Source organism: Rhipicephalus sanguineus, chromosome 9 (genome assembly GCF_013339695.2).
Source record: "Rhipicephalus sanguineus isolate Rsan-2018 chromosome 9, BIME_Rsan_1.4, whole genome shotgun sequence".
Lineage (NCBI taxonomy): Eukaryota > Metazoa > Arthropoda > Arachnida > Ixodida > Ixodidae > Rhipicephalus > Rhipicephalus sanguineus.
In genome coordinates, this window is record NC_051184.2 from 119989227 (window position 1) to 120005658 (window position 16432).

Sequence of the window (16432 nt, forward strand, 5' to 3'; positions counted from 1 at the left end):
TTGTAGGTGAGCTCAAACAAACATGTTTAAGAATTACTTGGTGACCTCGAACATTTGGTAAAACCTCAAGGTGGCATGTCATAGGTCCCACTCAAAACATAACCAGGTGCAGCCGATTAAGCATAGAAGGAGCTCGCTATCTTGACCTCTAGAACAAACTGCATGCTGGATAAAAACAAAGCCGTACTTGCAGAGCGTAGAAGCTCACAACACACTGGACATGACAGTGAAAAAGTCAAGCAGTAAAATCGCTGTCCTAAGCCATGCGCTTCTCTACTCTGCAAGCGTGAACAGCTACATGCCCTACTAGTGATTAAACCACTGGCCGATAAGAAGATCGGGGTGCTATTCTTTCTGCAGGCATCTTAGCCTCCGTACCACCAGGAAATGGGAGCCTCTGGCAAGTTGCACTAATTTCAACAGATAGGCTCTTTTGACCATGCGAGTTTAATTGCTCAGGCCAACAAAGAAATGCATCTAACAAATGAGGCAAAAAGAAGTCGTCCTAAATGTTTCCTACTTTATCGTCAAGAGAAGTGTCTACGTGATTCAAAGGGGATGATTTGGATGAGTTGGTCAGGCATTGCAAAAATGTTTTGTGCCAGACACGGACAAAGAAAGATGCCGCAGCCCACAAGAAGCTAACGCAAAACTTTTTGATCTACATGGGAACATAATACTGCATGTTACACCAGTTTGAAGTTAAAGTAAAACTTTTTCAACTCGAAATTGTAAGAACAGGAAAAAATTTCAAGATAAATGAAGTTTCAGGGAATGCAAAATCACAAAAAATGAAGCCTGCTGCCCTTGCCCAGACAACATGGAGTCTTCCTAAGGTGCCGTCAGTAATAGCTGCACCAGTATCACGTGCCTCGGTGCCAGATTTGGCTAATAGTGTTCCTGGCATCCTACCAGGACAACGTGCCAAAAAGCACACTGTAGTGCTTTTTGCAGACTCCCCATATTATACCATGAAGTGAGCATCCTTCCTGAGCCACAATACCGCTTCACTGTAGAATACTCAGGCCACCTAGTGGCAGCTTTTTTCTCACATGCTCCATCTGTGTAATTGCACATGATGGAAATAAAGATACGACTCGATTTCATTCAACGTATCTCACAAAATGATTAATTGTGATGCATCAATAGCTCGTCATGGTTTTTGCAGGTCTACCGATGCTTCCGACACCAACGACTTCAAAAGGCGTTTCGCACCACTGCTCAAGAGTCAGACGAGGGCGGCTTGAGGGACTGACACATTGTGGAGGACCCATGACTCGTTTACAAGGCATCACACATGGTGGAGCGTGTTTTGCCACCAAAAATGTTCTGAAAAAAGAACTAATATTTTGGTGTGTCCCAAATGTCCCGAGCTGGGCGTACTGTGTCGTGTTTATAAAACATTAAAAATCCTTGAACACGGGGTGTCACTGAAGTCAACATTTTGACGGGTTGTTTTGTCTTCTTGTAGGCAGCAACTTCAATGCAGTAGCTGCCTTGAAGAGGAGCCCACTTGTCGAAATGCTGGCTCAAGTGGCACCCCACGTTTGAGTGATTTTTCATCGCTTTAAGCTTGAATCTTCCCCTTAACTTTGGCCTTATTTTTATAAAACAGAACAAAAGTATTTATAGAGAACGCAGAATGACTGGTCAGTCATAGAACCTTTGTTATGGTGCAGCAATTCATTGTCCACCTTGTTTAAAAATACCAACTACCAGTTGTTGGAGCCAATAGTTGGTGCCCATTTTGTTGCGATTGTTTCCAAGTCCATGCCTATTTAGTGCCGTTTACTTTTTTTTTTTTTGCGAAGTATGAAGATTCTTAATTCATATGGTAGAAGTAAGCTTTAATTGCTTAAACTAAAAGTTCATGAAATGTGGTGAGGCAATATTTTCAAATGACGACACCAACTGGCCCATGCTATGCCCTGTGGAGCCACCAACAACAGTAGGTGTGCCTTTAATGGGCAGCAAGCCAACGAACTGTTCAAAGCCTCATACCTCGAATGCATACTTGCAGGTGCCAATGTGGGATACCTTGACCTGGCATGCCAAGTTCATCTCGCTGACGTCGTCTGTGCTGCCCACCGATGCAGCTTCCGCCTTGATGAGGAACTCGTACTGGTACCAGTGTCCCGGTACCAGCATGTTTTCTGGAAGCATGGCACTGCGAGTTAGTGGTCTTCTCCAAACAGAACTGGATGCTTGCGATAGGATGAATAAGTGGGTCAGTAACAATGGCGCATGAGGCCACCCTTTACTGAAGGATTTCTCATCCTGCCACAACACCACCAAGCAAATACAGTCATGCATCGATATAACGAATCATCAGACATATCGAAGTAAAGTACAAAAATGTTCCTTGAAAATTGTGGCAATAATGCTTATAATTAGGGGTGTGCAAATATTCGAATTTCGAATTGAATAATACCTAACCAAATAATTCGATTTGATTTTCGAATAGATAGTATTCGAAGTTTCAAATAATTCGACAGGACGAATATCTAAAACGCTACAAAGGCCAATGGTGCAACTTGCCTAGGGTGGGGTGGCTAAAACTAACGCTAACATTGGTATAGTAGGTCTTTCATTAAAACTTTCACCAATAACCTGGTACAAAAGCAAGTGCGTGTTTATTTTAAAGGCGGTTATGTAATTTCCACACGTAAAAAAACATGAGAGAACTATCAAGCTCTTCACAACTTGGCCTCTGAAACGAAGGCACGGACTTTTCTTGCCTAGTTTGGTCGCGCATGCCGTAGGCGCCGTAAAACATTGCGACTTCGGCCCGCGAAACCCTCGGTGATTGGATTCACATACGAAAATTTGTTCACACTGTACAGTCGTCACTGGCACACCGCATGACTCGTTCAAAAACTCCCATCGTTCCGGCGCGTAGTTAAAACGTTGCTGTGAACTGGCGCCCGAAGATTTTTGGGCCCCGAGTACCCATGGAGATAAAGCAGAATTGCACGACCATAGATGAAGCACAATAGGTGGATAGCAAAACGGCGCGTCGTCTGCTACAGCACTTCCGGTTCTAGGAACCGTCAAGGCTCAGCTCTTCGCTGCTTCAAGTTGTGTGCGGTTCAGTGTAATCCGGGAGGAGGCAAGATAACTGGTAACAACCGCATCGCAGAAAGGACGCGTTTTCTCCCCGATTACACTGAACGGCACACACCTTGAAACAGCGAAGAGCTAGGCATCGAACCGGAAGACGTCCTTTTGCTATCCACCTATTGAAGCCGTATTCCGCGACCATAGGGGAAAAAAAACTAGCTACCGTACCCCCTTATTTTAGCCGTTAGGAGGTTAGGAGTACCCCTGCTAAATGGAGTGATGGCTTTTCGATCAGCATGCCTGCGTGCCCCATAAAAGCAGAAGAAAAATACCCTTCCGAACAAGAGCGTAATATAGCTGCCACCAAGCCGCAGCGTCCCTGATTTTTCCTTTGTTTTGCTTTAACTGGCGGTACGCGTTTCGTGTAAATATACGTACTATTCGATATTCGATTCGTTATTCGATATTTTTGGCCACTATTCGGCACTATTCGATTCAAATTTGATTCGAGATAAAATTTCACTATTCGCACACCCCTACTTATATAATGAACATCAGACATAATAAAGGTACTTTTACGTAATTTGTGACTTCACTATTATGAAGTACAGCAGTACGAACTGGAGCTTTCTAGCCTGTAGAAAAAAGAATGAATAAGTAATGATGATTATACTGGCGACAACAATGATGATGATGACAATAGTAACAATAGTTGAAGAAAGGAAGTGGTGCTTGAACATTTTATCAACACGACTGGTCTGGCTCCCCGTGTGCCCTTCCTGTGGGAGCAGTGAGAAAATAGACAATTTATTCTTGTTCAGTCACTGGTTTCTTCTAACTAGAGTTAAAACATACTAGAGTGAATTTTTCAATTTTCGATTGTTGCCTTTGAAAACACTTGGCCATTGTAAAAGGGACAATTGTTGCCAAGAGCTCACCCTGTTTGCCTTTGTGTGTTGTATCTTGTAGTATTTTGTCACAACTTGGCAGTGCATTGGGCATAGTGCCACCAACTAGCCCCTGTAGAAGCTTTACTGGTGGCAGTTAATTTAAACTTTCACATTATAATATTTTTTTTTTCAATTGCTTTGTATTAGGACTAAATGACACATAATTTCATCTGGATGTTGGGTAATCCAACACAGTGGGAATGAGCCATTTGCACTGAGAAAACAAACAAATGAACACAAACACAGAACTGCGCTGTCAACATTTACAGACTTTTGGATGCAGCTGTGCCTTTTGTTTTCAAACTCCTGTAATTGTGCACTACTAATCAACATCAGCGGTACGGGCAGTGAAAAATCCCCTATAGTGAGGTATCACTGAAATAGAAGTCCCAGTTGTATACGAATGATTCTTTGAGCTAAACCAACAACTGATTTCTACTCAAATTTCATACTACTGGGACACTGTCCTGTGTGTTCGTGCTACTCCTTTGCGGTCTATTGTGCAGCTGTTCCACTGTTCTTGGAATGTACCACTGAACTGCCGTCCATTCCTAGTAATACCATGAGCATATGAATGCCAGTGAGTGCTGCTTCACACGTTCCCATGTGGCCCAAAGAATCTGATCTAACCATCTCGTCTCATGTAAATAATTTTACAGTTAGCTTAACATAAAGCCATGCTTTCTGGTACTTACACCACCCATCTTGCCCCAAATTCTGTCAGCTCCCCTATGCCACCTGACCTTTCTAGGAAACTAGCCCTTAGATGAGTGTGCTACTGCCAATTACACACAACTTCAAATGTTCATCACACAAGTGTAAAAAAAAAAGTATATAAAGAAGTTGTTAAGAGTCCTGAAGTCGCTGCAACTCCTAGGGCATGATCTTGTACGCATTCTATAACAGAATGTTCATCCTCAATGCACGATTGGTTGACGATTGTGCGTATGTCCCCCATTAGTAACGTTTACACGGGCCTCGACCAATTGCGTGCGGTGACCATGAAGATTCTATTATAGAGCACGTATACAAAACCACACGACCAGTTAGACCTATTTAATACGAGTTTGTTAAGCTCCGCTAGACATTGACCTGCAGCTTCCAGAATACCATCTAATTAGCGTGTGCATGGATGGCCTTGTTTTAATGTATGGGCAGCCACCTTCCGCTGATTTGTTGGCTCGCACGGCATAAGACTGTTCTAGTTTAATTACCTTTGCTTCAAGGGAACATTGGGGAATAACCTTTCTTATAACCAAAATATTTGCTCATTTGGCATTCTGTGGTATTCTCAAAACTATATGCCAGCAACACAGCTCAAAGTAACTTGTGTTTTCTTTCATAGTTTTGCTAGGTTGATGACTCACACGTATACATTGCCACGGGAAAGACCACACTGTTTACGAAAAAATTTTGGTTTTCAGGCTCGCATCGTAGTCTTTCACAGTCTTTGAAAGTTCACCCATTGCTGGCTTTCTAACATTGTATTTTTTTTTTGTATAGCTTGCATAAATATCTACTCTGGATTTAAGAGAAATGTAGTGTAAAAAACACCTATTACTTCCTTCTTTATCAGATTGTTCTGAGCTTCACTTGGTAGTGGTAACGTTAGTCTTTCTTGTGTTTAGAAAAAGTCAGTTTCACCGCAAGGGCGAAGCAATGAATGTGATAGCAACAAATTGTAGTGTTACATGTAGTGAGGCTGGCAGCTAACTCTTTTGTATCCGATCTCGCGTAACTACAAAACGCTGGTGTACAGGGAGACATGCTCTTTCCGCATAGTCGCTTCGCGTTGAGAGCGCAGCACGTAGAAGGGGTGTACGAGCCACCAGCTGATGCCTCCTGAGATAGCATGCACACCAGCGATCGCGACCGTGCCCTTAGAATCAAAGTTTAAGGTTGCTGCTCGAGCGACACCCCCTCCTCCTTGCGTCTTTTCATGCTCCTTGAAGACGGGCGGGGCGTTTCCTGTCTGCTTCGGCGTCAGGCTTCCCAAGCGGGGTAATGTTATTGCATGCGCCCTCCGAGCGACGGAAATGGGCCAGCTTGTTTGATCTCTGCTTCGGCCGCGTTTGTCGCCCCCGCTCGCCCGCTTTTACCCGCGGTAGAACATACGATGCGCGGGGGGATCTTATCAATTTGGACTTTATACGGGACATGATGGCAACGGCAAAAACTCATCGAGACTGTCCATATAATTGCTATCGCAATAAAAACACCAGCTTTCTTTTACCTCTGGAACAACATTTTTCAAGTCTCGTGTGCTTCCTGCTATAAATACAGTGTCGTGCGCATATCGTTGGTTGGTGACCTTTATTCCACCAATTTTCACTTGTATATCCCAGTTTTCAAGGTCGCATTTTCAGGGAGCGTTAAGTTAAATAAGTATGGTGAAAGGATACAGCTTTGCCCGACTTTCCTTCAGTCATAATTTATATCAATCCGTGTTACCAACATCTGCCTGAATTAACATGCACATCATGTGCGGTATAGGTCTATTAGAGGGCTCACAAGATGTTCAGGAGCACACACTTTTCGGAGCCCAGAGCTTGGGAGTGGTGAACAGAGTCAAAAGCCTTGCTATCAACGATGAAACACAAGCACAAGGCCTTTTGGTATTATTTACAAGTTTCCTCTCTAGAACCTACTTTCTCTGTCGCCATCTCTCTTTCCACGTAATGCCCTTTCTGTTATACTTTGAGGAGTAGTTTCCTAATATGAGATATTCAGCCAAGAGTTTGAGCATTCTTTGGTGTCACCTTTTTTAATATGCAGTGGGATAAAAAAGAGAGATCTCTGGCAGTCGATTGGCCATTCTGCTATTATCCAAATTTGTCGACACGTTTTAGTGATGAACTTCATGAAGTCCAAGTGCAGAGGCATTACCTGGCCTATGTCGTTTACGGTGAGGCAGTCGCTGTACGGCCCATCTTAATTCACCTTCTCTGAAGGGTGCAGGTTTGGGCATGTTGGTAGGACATACTAAATGTAAGATCAGCACAAGAAAAAAAGACTAGCAAAGTAGAACACACACAGTGCTCAGTTCTTCACTAGTCCTTGCTTCTTATGCTGTTCTCACGTTTAGTATCTTCTATGTTGATTCTTGTTGACACTCAAAGTCAAAGTATGGCTCTCCCTCAGTTTCAGTTTTCTTGAAACAAGATTTTCAGTGTATTTCTTTGACCTTTCTTCATGCCTTCCTTCATCGTGAGATGCTTTCTGCCGAGTGATGCTCTGACCCGATGTTATGAATTGTAGAAGCTCCGTCAAACATTCCCTGCCGTCAACAAATGAAAATCTCGTGGGAGTGCTACATTGGTACGGGGACAGATTACCAGCAAAGCTGTATCTATTACTGCATTCAGATTTCTGCTGTCAACTTCTTTCTGCTTGTTCCTTCGACGTGAGCGATTTCAGATCGCAATGTTCTCCCTCAGACTCTGGCCGCATTCTCTGTCTTTGCACGGTCCCACTTTTGCTGCCTGTACGTATTTGAGGTACTGTAGCCGACACCTCTCTGCTTGTTCCTCTAGCATTCATGTTGTGCTCCTCACCATCTCTGCTTTCTCACAGTGCTCTACGTCATACTGCAGCAGCGATGCAGCCTTCTTTCCCTTTGAGCCCTGTCGATGGTATGAGCACGAGACACCAAGAGTGTGGGCTAAACGCATGGGATAAAGCTAAATAGCGTTTGCTGTAAAAGGGCAACAATGCAAGTACGATGATTGGGAAGCATAAGCTACCATAAACAGGGTACTCAGAAGCAGCTTTTGGGCCAGCATTAAACAAGAAACACTTTATTTGCTAAAACAAGGGGAAAAAAATCTATCGTGACTCAAGGTTGAAGCTATAATGAGGGCAAAATATATGTTGTGACATTAATCTGAAAAAAAAAAAAGAAAAGTTTTGTGAAGCCACCTAACGTTGGCTACCATTGGCTACTTCTGGCTAATGTTGGTCATGTGCTCTTATGACAACATAATAAAATTATACATGTGCACTACTATTCACTGCCCAACTCAAGTAAATATTTTGCACATTATGAAAGTCTCTTTAATAAAGAAACGCCAGGCCTGCGCTGATACCGCAGCACAGTCACAGCGAAAGCTGAAAGAGCGGCGTTTCTAGTGCCCGTTGTAAGCTCTCTTGGGGCTACAATACAAGTACACTAGAACGGTACCCACTACGCCATAAATCACAATTTTTGTGAAGATGGGAAGCACCTACTAAGCCATTATTCGTCATCCGGCGGAGAAGCGAGGCACCAGCTACAGGTCTGTAAGGCATTATGTGCACTTTGTTGACGCGACGACTGACAACGATGAATTATGGCTCAGCCCTGTGTAATGGGTTGGAAGGTTTAAACGGCCCACCAGTTATGTAATTTGCATTCGGTGACGCCCGGTCGCTATTTCCCTCGCCCGTCATGCTGTATAACATACGTTGACGTGGGAGAGAGACGGAGGGGGGGGGGGGAAGAACTTTACTGAGACCCCGAGGAAATGGATCATGCGCTTATGGGCTTCCTTGGCAACCAATACAAGTGCACTTGCGAAGAACCCACTACGCTATAAATCATTGCAATTTTACGAAGACCCCGAGGAAATGGATCATGCGCTTCTGGGCTTCCTTGGCAACCAATACAAGTGCACTTGCGAGGAACCCACTACGCTATAAATCATTGTAATTTTTTAGAAGTAGGGCACCAGGCACTGTGCCATTTTTCGTCATTCTACAGAGAGCCGTGGTACCTGCTAAACGCATGTAAGGCATTATGCGCACTTTGTTGATGCTGTGCCTGATGACGATGAAGAATTATGGCAGAGCTCTTTGTAATGGGTTAGAAGCATTCAACAACCTACTCGTTGCGCAATTCGCATTGTTTGACGCCTGGTTACAGAATTCGTGTTGTGCGACGCTTGGTGCTTATTTTACTCTTCTACCACGCCATATTGCATATGCTAATGTGGTTCCTTCCCGACATGAAGCCTGTATAGGACCTTTATGCAAAGCAGTTTCAAGCACCGGCATGGCTCAGAGGTTGAATACTGGGCTCCCACGCAGAGGGCCCAGGTTCGAACCTCGTTCCATCCTGGAATTTTTTCTTATTTCGCTTTTTTTCTTATTTTGAGCGATACTGGTTACGGACACCGGCGGTGGCGGCGGCGGCAGCGGCGGCGGCGGACAACTACGGCACCAAAAACTGCTGGTGAAATGATCTCATAACAGCTTTCGCTGCAAATTTTAAAATTCTACGCTATGCTTATTGCCAATGTGCCCGATCAGCCATCATTAACTTTGTGACACCATGACGTGGCATTAAAGCTGCTGACATCACTTATTGGCTATGTAAGATGGCACTGATCAGGAAAAGAAACAGTCTAAGGCTGCTGTACATGTATCTGCCAACATTGACGGCTTGTGGCAGCTTCCCTCAGATATTGTATGAATCGAGTGAGCTTGTGTGCATCACAATGACACCTCTACTTTCCGATTACTAAATTACATTGTTGAAACAATTGCTTATGGGTGCCCATGAACTGGCGAATAATTTTTCTAGGGCCCATGGGGCAAATTTGCACCCAATACAAAAACCGAGAGACCAAATAATATCATGTTAATACCCCTTAATTTTACGGTATATGATGAATCGGTGAACAAAGCTGCCCTATCACGTTCACGTTTAGACTCAAGGAAGATGTTACAAGTCTCATAAAACTACACTCTGCTTTGTTGCCAAGCATGTAATGACAATAACTTTTATACAGGTATGCCATTAAGCACACTAACAAAATGTTACGAAACAATTGCATTTCATAGAAACATGAAGAGGACATGTTACCTCTGCAGGGTACAGCTTACCATTTTGGTTGCATTCATTGGCATCGGTAAAAAGCCTGCCTGCAAAGCACATTAAAAAAATGAGCACAGATGATTCTATCATAAGTGGTCTATCATATATCTTTCATATGATATCTATCATATATCATAAGTGGTCTATCATATATAAGTCTATCATAACGAGTCTATCAAAGTGGTGGCTGCATATGCTACTTCAGTTTGCTTCAGCTACCACAAACACCTTGGGAAACTTGGAAGCGCTGGTGATTGCCAAAGATTCTTAAAAGCTAACTGGATTTAACTTTTCTTTTTTCGTAAATGTGGGATATTACATGAAATTATCGTAGGATTGCACCATGTACTGAAAAATTTGCGTGGAAAAGCATTGCCTCACCCGCGTTTTGCTGTAACCAAAATTAGCACTAAACATTGCAAGCTCTACACAATTTTTTGGGGAGGAGGTAAATCGTCAGCAGGAAAATTAATGCAATTAGGAGGCAACGAACTCTCATTACTTCATAATTACGTTTTAAAGTTATAGGACCTCTTTACTCTAGATATGGTATCACACATATTTTTAAAACAAATATGCAAGAAGGCAAACACATCAACAGGCGCGATGTATGATGGGAAGCCGCTAGTCAATGCACACTTACGGTGACTTCCAAGATCCCTTGCCAAGTGTCGAAAAAAAAAAGAATTCAAGCCGCATCACTCAGTTTCAAAATAATGTTTCACTAACACTTTGCAATGGTTCAGTCTCACTTCTCTCCAAGTGTGCATTAAAAGGAAAAAGCCATTAACACTGAGAGATGTTGCAACACTTTGTGTGATAACAGCAGTGCAAGTAACCTTTCTGACACAAACTAACGTGGCCACATATCAAGATATAATGTCAGACTCTTAGCCTAGTATGTGAAGGTTAAGCCAAACTTGCAGCTCATCCAGATGGGATAAGATGAGCGCATGAAGTTCATTAGATTTACGCGATCACCCTTGCTGCCACGCCAGTGTACACAGTTGCAGAAGCAGCAGATTAGAGTTACTTTCCGAGAAATAGGCTAATAAAGGAACCATGCGAGATTTCTGACTGCCTCATTTTTTGGTGGGGACACGTGGCTGAGGAGTGCAGAGAGAGTGAAGGTCGCAGAAAGAGGTGTGGACACAGGCACCACTCACCATCTGCAAAGACCAGCAGCAGAGCGACAAAGCACGCGGAAGACTTCATGCCTACAGAGGAGGTGTGGCTTCAAATAACTCGGACCAACATCAGAGGCTCATTTCAAGTGCTTGCTTTGCATGTCCCAGGCTACGCAAAGGGCCTTCACCCAGTGTCGCCAAGAGACGACAGCAAATGCTCCTTGTCGTTTCTCGTCTCAGGAGAGCGTACTAGGCAGTTGCCCAACACCAGGGGGGAGGGGGGGGGGGTTATGCCCAACACTCCAAACTCTAGTCCTGAGCAAACTATGACCCACAAGATGTGTTGCTACAAAGTGAGAGGAGCTCAAGAAAGGGCAATCAGATTCCCAAATCAGCAGCGCTGAGCCTTGTGAGTGATAACGCACTTGGGCACAGGCAGGAGCAGGGAGAGATAGTGGGTCCCCTTCAAAAACACGCTTTTCCTCGGCCGATATTTCGGTGGCGGTAAGGACCGTGGGCCGAGATAGCCAGCAGGCGTTCTCGTGTGCTTCGAGTGCACGATACCGACGAGCAGGAGTTGGCACTAGCACTCTCCTTTGCCCTGTAGAAACGACTAGAGTGAAAAGAAACATTGGTGCAAGTTCATCAAGTCACACCAAGAGGAGAAAATGCCACGCTAGCTTTTATGTCGCAATGTTTCACAACATTGACAGAATTCAAGCGCGGATTAAGGCAACAACAATGACTCTCAACCATGGGCTCGTCCCAGTTCTGCATTTTTATGCGCATTATGTCCTTCACGGTAGAACACCGAAAAAATGGTCATTGTCCAATGCCAAGAACTTCAAATCGAGGTCAAAATAGCAGAAATTGCATTTTAGTGATTGTGTCCAGCATCTTAACGCAACTCGCACGTCATGTACGTGCTGCACTGTTCAAAATGTAACTGCCCCTGCTGCATGTCAAACACCTGACCTACCTTACAGCAGCGGAATGCCATTTGTACTGTGTCAAATAGCACCTTGAAGACTGCACCGCCAATCTAAAAAAAATGCCCTTTCCCTTCAAGATATTTCATTGGCCAATTTCAACTGCCATAAATGCTCACACTGTGTTTCAATACAAATAATACATTTATTCAGCAATGTGCAAGGCCGTCTGCTTACAAGTTGCAGAGCTGGAGTGCATTTGGAAAGTTTCAAGACACTATAAACAGTTTGCAAATCATTTGTCCACGAAGCCCTACAAGGGTGCCTGGCCGAAGGATCTCCTAGGAATGAATCAAATGCGTGGCTGCATTGAAAAACACTGAGCAGGTAAATGGATGTTTGGCAAAAAGCACACAGTTCACAGCGATTACGATATTCGAGACAAGAACCCAGAAATGGTGCACAGCTTCGTTTAAAAGTTTGAAGGTCAGTTCACGCATTACCACTTCTGTTCCAGGACACTGCACTCATTCTGGCATATTGAGGGCATAATTGCAGCCACTACAGAAAAGCACCAGCCCCTTACACTCGAGCACCATTCAGACACTTGTCCAGATATAATCGTGACAAATGAACAGGCAATCACAATTGTAGAAACTCGCAAACACTCACTATTACCACTGCGAAACATGCTACCTGGTGATGCATTACACTATGCCCCTGTTTACCCATTTCTTAACAGCATCCAAAATTTGAATTTTGTATGGGAGTGTTCTATGCAGTGCCACCAGTACTGCATATTACTGCCTCCCTTCGCACTGCTATCGGTTGCAGAATGGCCTTTAACCCCTTAGTGCCGATTAAATTACAAAAAATTGTTCCAGAATTGCCAAATTTTTTAAAGACGTGAAATGCTTCAGTAACATGTTCAAACCAGAAGAAAACTTGTCAAAATGGTGCGTGGCTTATAAAAATGCTTTATTCATCATAATTTCCACCGTCATGCAATACCGAGGCCCGTAGCCAGGAATTTTTTTCGGGAGGGGGGGGCACTTGCTGAAGGCCTTGATAAGCACACATATTTTTGTTATTTATTTTCAGTAAAACACCCCCCTCCATCAAAATTTTGGGAGTGGGGAGGGGGGCTAGACAATCCCCCTGGCTGAGGGCTTGGTAATACCCCATACCTGGGGCATTTGGTGGGTATTCCGAAAGAAATTTTGGCAACTCCAGCAAGTATGGGTTCCATTTGACTTCCCATGGACAAAATGTACTATTCCTCGACAGTTCAATACAAACTAGATGAGGCTACCATCCTTGTGGTAGCGTTCAAAGCATGGCACTGCGCTGTGTTCATTTATAATGTGTGGGAGACGCAAGGCACGCATTTCGTCGTTTAGTCAGCAAACTCTCCTTCAATAAAAGCGCCAATCACAGAACCCATGCTGCCATCTGTGTTTGAAATAGAAAAACACCATTTCACGAGCTGGGCTCGTCAAAAGCCTCTTGAAACATTGCTGACGAGCCATGACGAGCTCAGCTCATCACAAGTAAAAAAATTTTGGGCCTTGTAAAAGTTTCAGACAATGATACACATAGAGAAAGGCTTGTGTAAAATTATATGTTTATAATACTAGAGCAAAAGTCACAAACTAGCAGATGTACACATTTGTGACAATAAAAAAAATAAGGAAATAAGGTCACCACCACCACTCACCAGGTATAAAGTAGAACCCATGATATTAGGCACCAGCAACTGTCTAAAATTTTTTTATATTAAAGACCCCCTATAAAACCTTTCTAAGTTATCGTAGAACAACTCCGTTGGCTCGCAAATATCCTGCCACAAAAACATTTCAAATTCATTAAGTACAAACAAGAAAAAGCACGCTTCCTTTCTCCTTTTGTCATCATGAGCCTAGTTTCCAGTGTGCTCATGATGACGAAAAGAGAGAAGCGGCATGCACAGAACTAAGGAAAAGGAAGGGATGCGCAGCCCAAATGTTATGTCTCCATGTGTCATGGCCTTCATCATTTTAACGCAATAGCGTTAAAGAGCTCGTTTCGCAGAAATTCTGGTGTCGGTGTTGTTGGTTGTGAGTGAAAATCAGCGTCGTCCGTGAGCAAACAATCGAGGAAGATGCGAATAAAATAAATAATAAAAATCTTCGGCTCAAGTGAGAATCGATCCAGGCCTTCTGCGTGGCAAGCAGGTGTTCCAACACAGAGCCACGCCAGTGCTTGAAACAGCTTAAAAAAATAAACACTATATGAATGTTTTGTAGTGGGAGGAGTCTTTGATGTATGTAATATTGCATGGAAGAAGTGTAGAACTGCACCAGGCATCAAGACATGTGAATTGCGCAACGAGTGAGTGTTTTGAAGGCTCACCCATTACAAATCGCTCAGACATATTTAATCATCAACATCAGTGAAAGCATTGACAAAGTGAGCAGCTGCGTAGGTTCGCGCGCTGCCTTGCGGACACGTAGTGGGCTCTTCGCTGATTTACAAAAGGAAGAATTATGGCGTAGTGGACACTTCGCAACTGTGCTTGCAATAGGCATTCTAGGATAATATGAAACGGCCAATGTTATGCACACAGATGTTTGTTTCCTTGCAGCACGGTTGAGGCGTCCACCAAGAACTGAAGCTAGGCTAGCAATTGAGAAGGCGATGCACATGGGGCCAGATTACGCTATCACATTGTACTCTTCAAGGCGAAGCTCAAGCCTCCTCCAAGTTTTAAAGCGAAAGCTTTACTGACCTAGTCGAGCGAGTTTTGCCATGTACCTCTGCATAGCCTTGAAGCAAGAAGAGATGCCCCGTGATAAGCCGCGCACAATTTAGTAGTGGCATTGCAGTTGTGCACGAGCGTACTGCAAATGCGTTCGTCGGCTCGTCTGTGTATACCTCTCCTAATGCCTTTCCTCAGCGTCCGAGGTTGAAACGCAAGGAGTGCACGCATCTGCTATAGCAGAGGAGCACGCGAGCGCGAGCATCTGTTGGTGGTTTAGGGGACTGGCGTTTCGTATTAAAGCTTTCGCTTGCGTAAGCGGGCCTAGCCGAGCTAAACCGCAGCCATTTTTTTCACTTCTATTTTGCTCAACACTGTCGGCTGGTGATTCTGGATCAGGTATGCGTGGTGCTAGCCCGTGGTGGCACTCCTCGAGTCCCCGAAACGGTTTGTTGGCAGAAGGGGCCTTGTATGTGGCTGCCTTGAAGAAACTAGAAAACACCATGTTATATTATGCTTCGAGGAAGATTTTTTAAAGAAATCATGCCGTCCTTAAATACATTTTTATTTTTGACACTAATTAAGTAAGTACACTTACTACAAACTTCGGTTATAACAACAGCCATCAGCATGACCACCATTTGTTTTAAGTGGGCTCGAATACATGTACAACTCATCCAAAGCAAAATATTGTAGTTAGCCTTCAAACGTTTGACAGGAATCGCATGCTGAAAATGCACCGAACAGTGTATACGATGTATACCAACATACGTATAAAGGAAAACGCAAAATGAGTACCATCTTGAAAGCAAGCTGCGTGAGAAGCCAAGTCAATAGCTGTGCTCATGAAGTGCACAGTAGTTGTACGGCTGTGACATGCAGGGTTGCCAGGTGCTAACAAAGGCCGTAGAATAGACAGCAGCAATCCATGATGATAGAAGCCAAAGACAGAGTTCAAGAGGAAAAATTCTTGAACTAATAGTTGGCAACAGATTCAAGCGTGGTGATCATACACTCGTATACATTTCGGGATCAATGGCCGAGCGTAGGAGTATGCCTCAACAGCACAGTACGAAAGAAAGGGAATAGTCTGAGGGGCTCGTTTTTCTGTATTACACACAACTAATGAAACCAACAGACAGTGAAGCCAAGGGGGGTGCAGAAGCATTTGAGACAAACAAATACATGAAACGTCACAGCACTGTTCAAACAACGTGGCTATTTGGTCAAGGAAGAATGTTTTATCTCCGTCCTTCATTACACTGTCGCCATCGCAGCCTCCATCGTGTTTTTTCATTGGTCCAAAAGAAAAGAAAAAATGCCTACGTTGCATGAAACACTGCCTTCCGTGCTATATGGCATTTGTCCATAGCTGCCCGTATTTCATTGAACAATCTGTTTTCTTAAAATGGTATGCCTCTACCGTTGCTCGACATCCATGCCACAGTTACCCGTTCAATCAACCTCCGTGCATGACTTCGACAGTTCATTCAACTTACATTTGAGGGCACTAAAAGTGCCACGTGTTAGGCGGGTGCCGCATGGTAGTTTTTAAATTTTGCGCACTTTAAAGAAGGGCTGAAAAAAAAAAAAAACAGAACAGGGCAGTTGTTTCAGCATAGATGAAAAAATTCAAAAAGTGCTCCAACTTTTGCATTACGTAACTAGAGTTCCTACTATTTAAAAAGTTCATTAAGCAATCTCTGTTAATTATTGAGCTCGGCAGATTAGAAAAAATATCATGACATGACCTATGTGGCCCAAAACAATACTCT

The 16432-nt window shown here is 43.7% G+C and overlaps 1 protein-coding gene across 1 annotated transcript in view; it reads right to left on the reverse strand.

Moving 5' to 3' along the window:
- LOC119406079 (uncharacterized) overlaps positions 1 to 11239 on the reverse strand; it is a 111650-nt gene extending 100411 nt beyond the window's left edge. Inside the window, 3 exon segments of the mRNA XM_037672937.1 lie at positions 2002 to 2153; positions 9873 to 9911; positions 11031 to 11239. Of these exon segments, the coding sequence (XP_037528865.1) occupies positions 2002 to 2153; positions 9873 to 9911; positions 11031 to 11079 (240 nt within the window). The 5' untranslated portion in view covers positions 11080 to 11239.
- Between the last annotated feature and the right edge of the window lie 5193 nt (positions 11240 to 16432).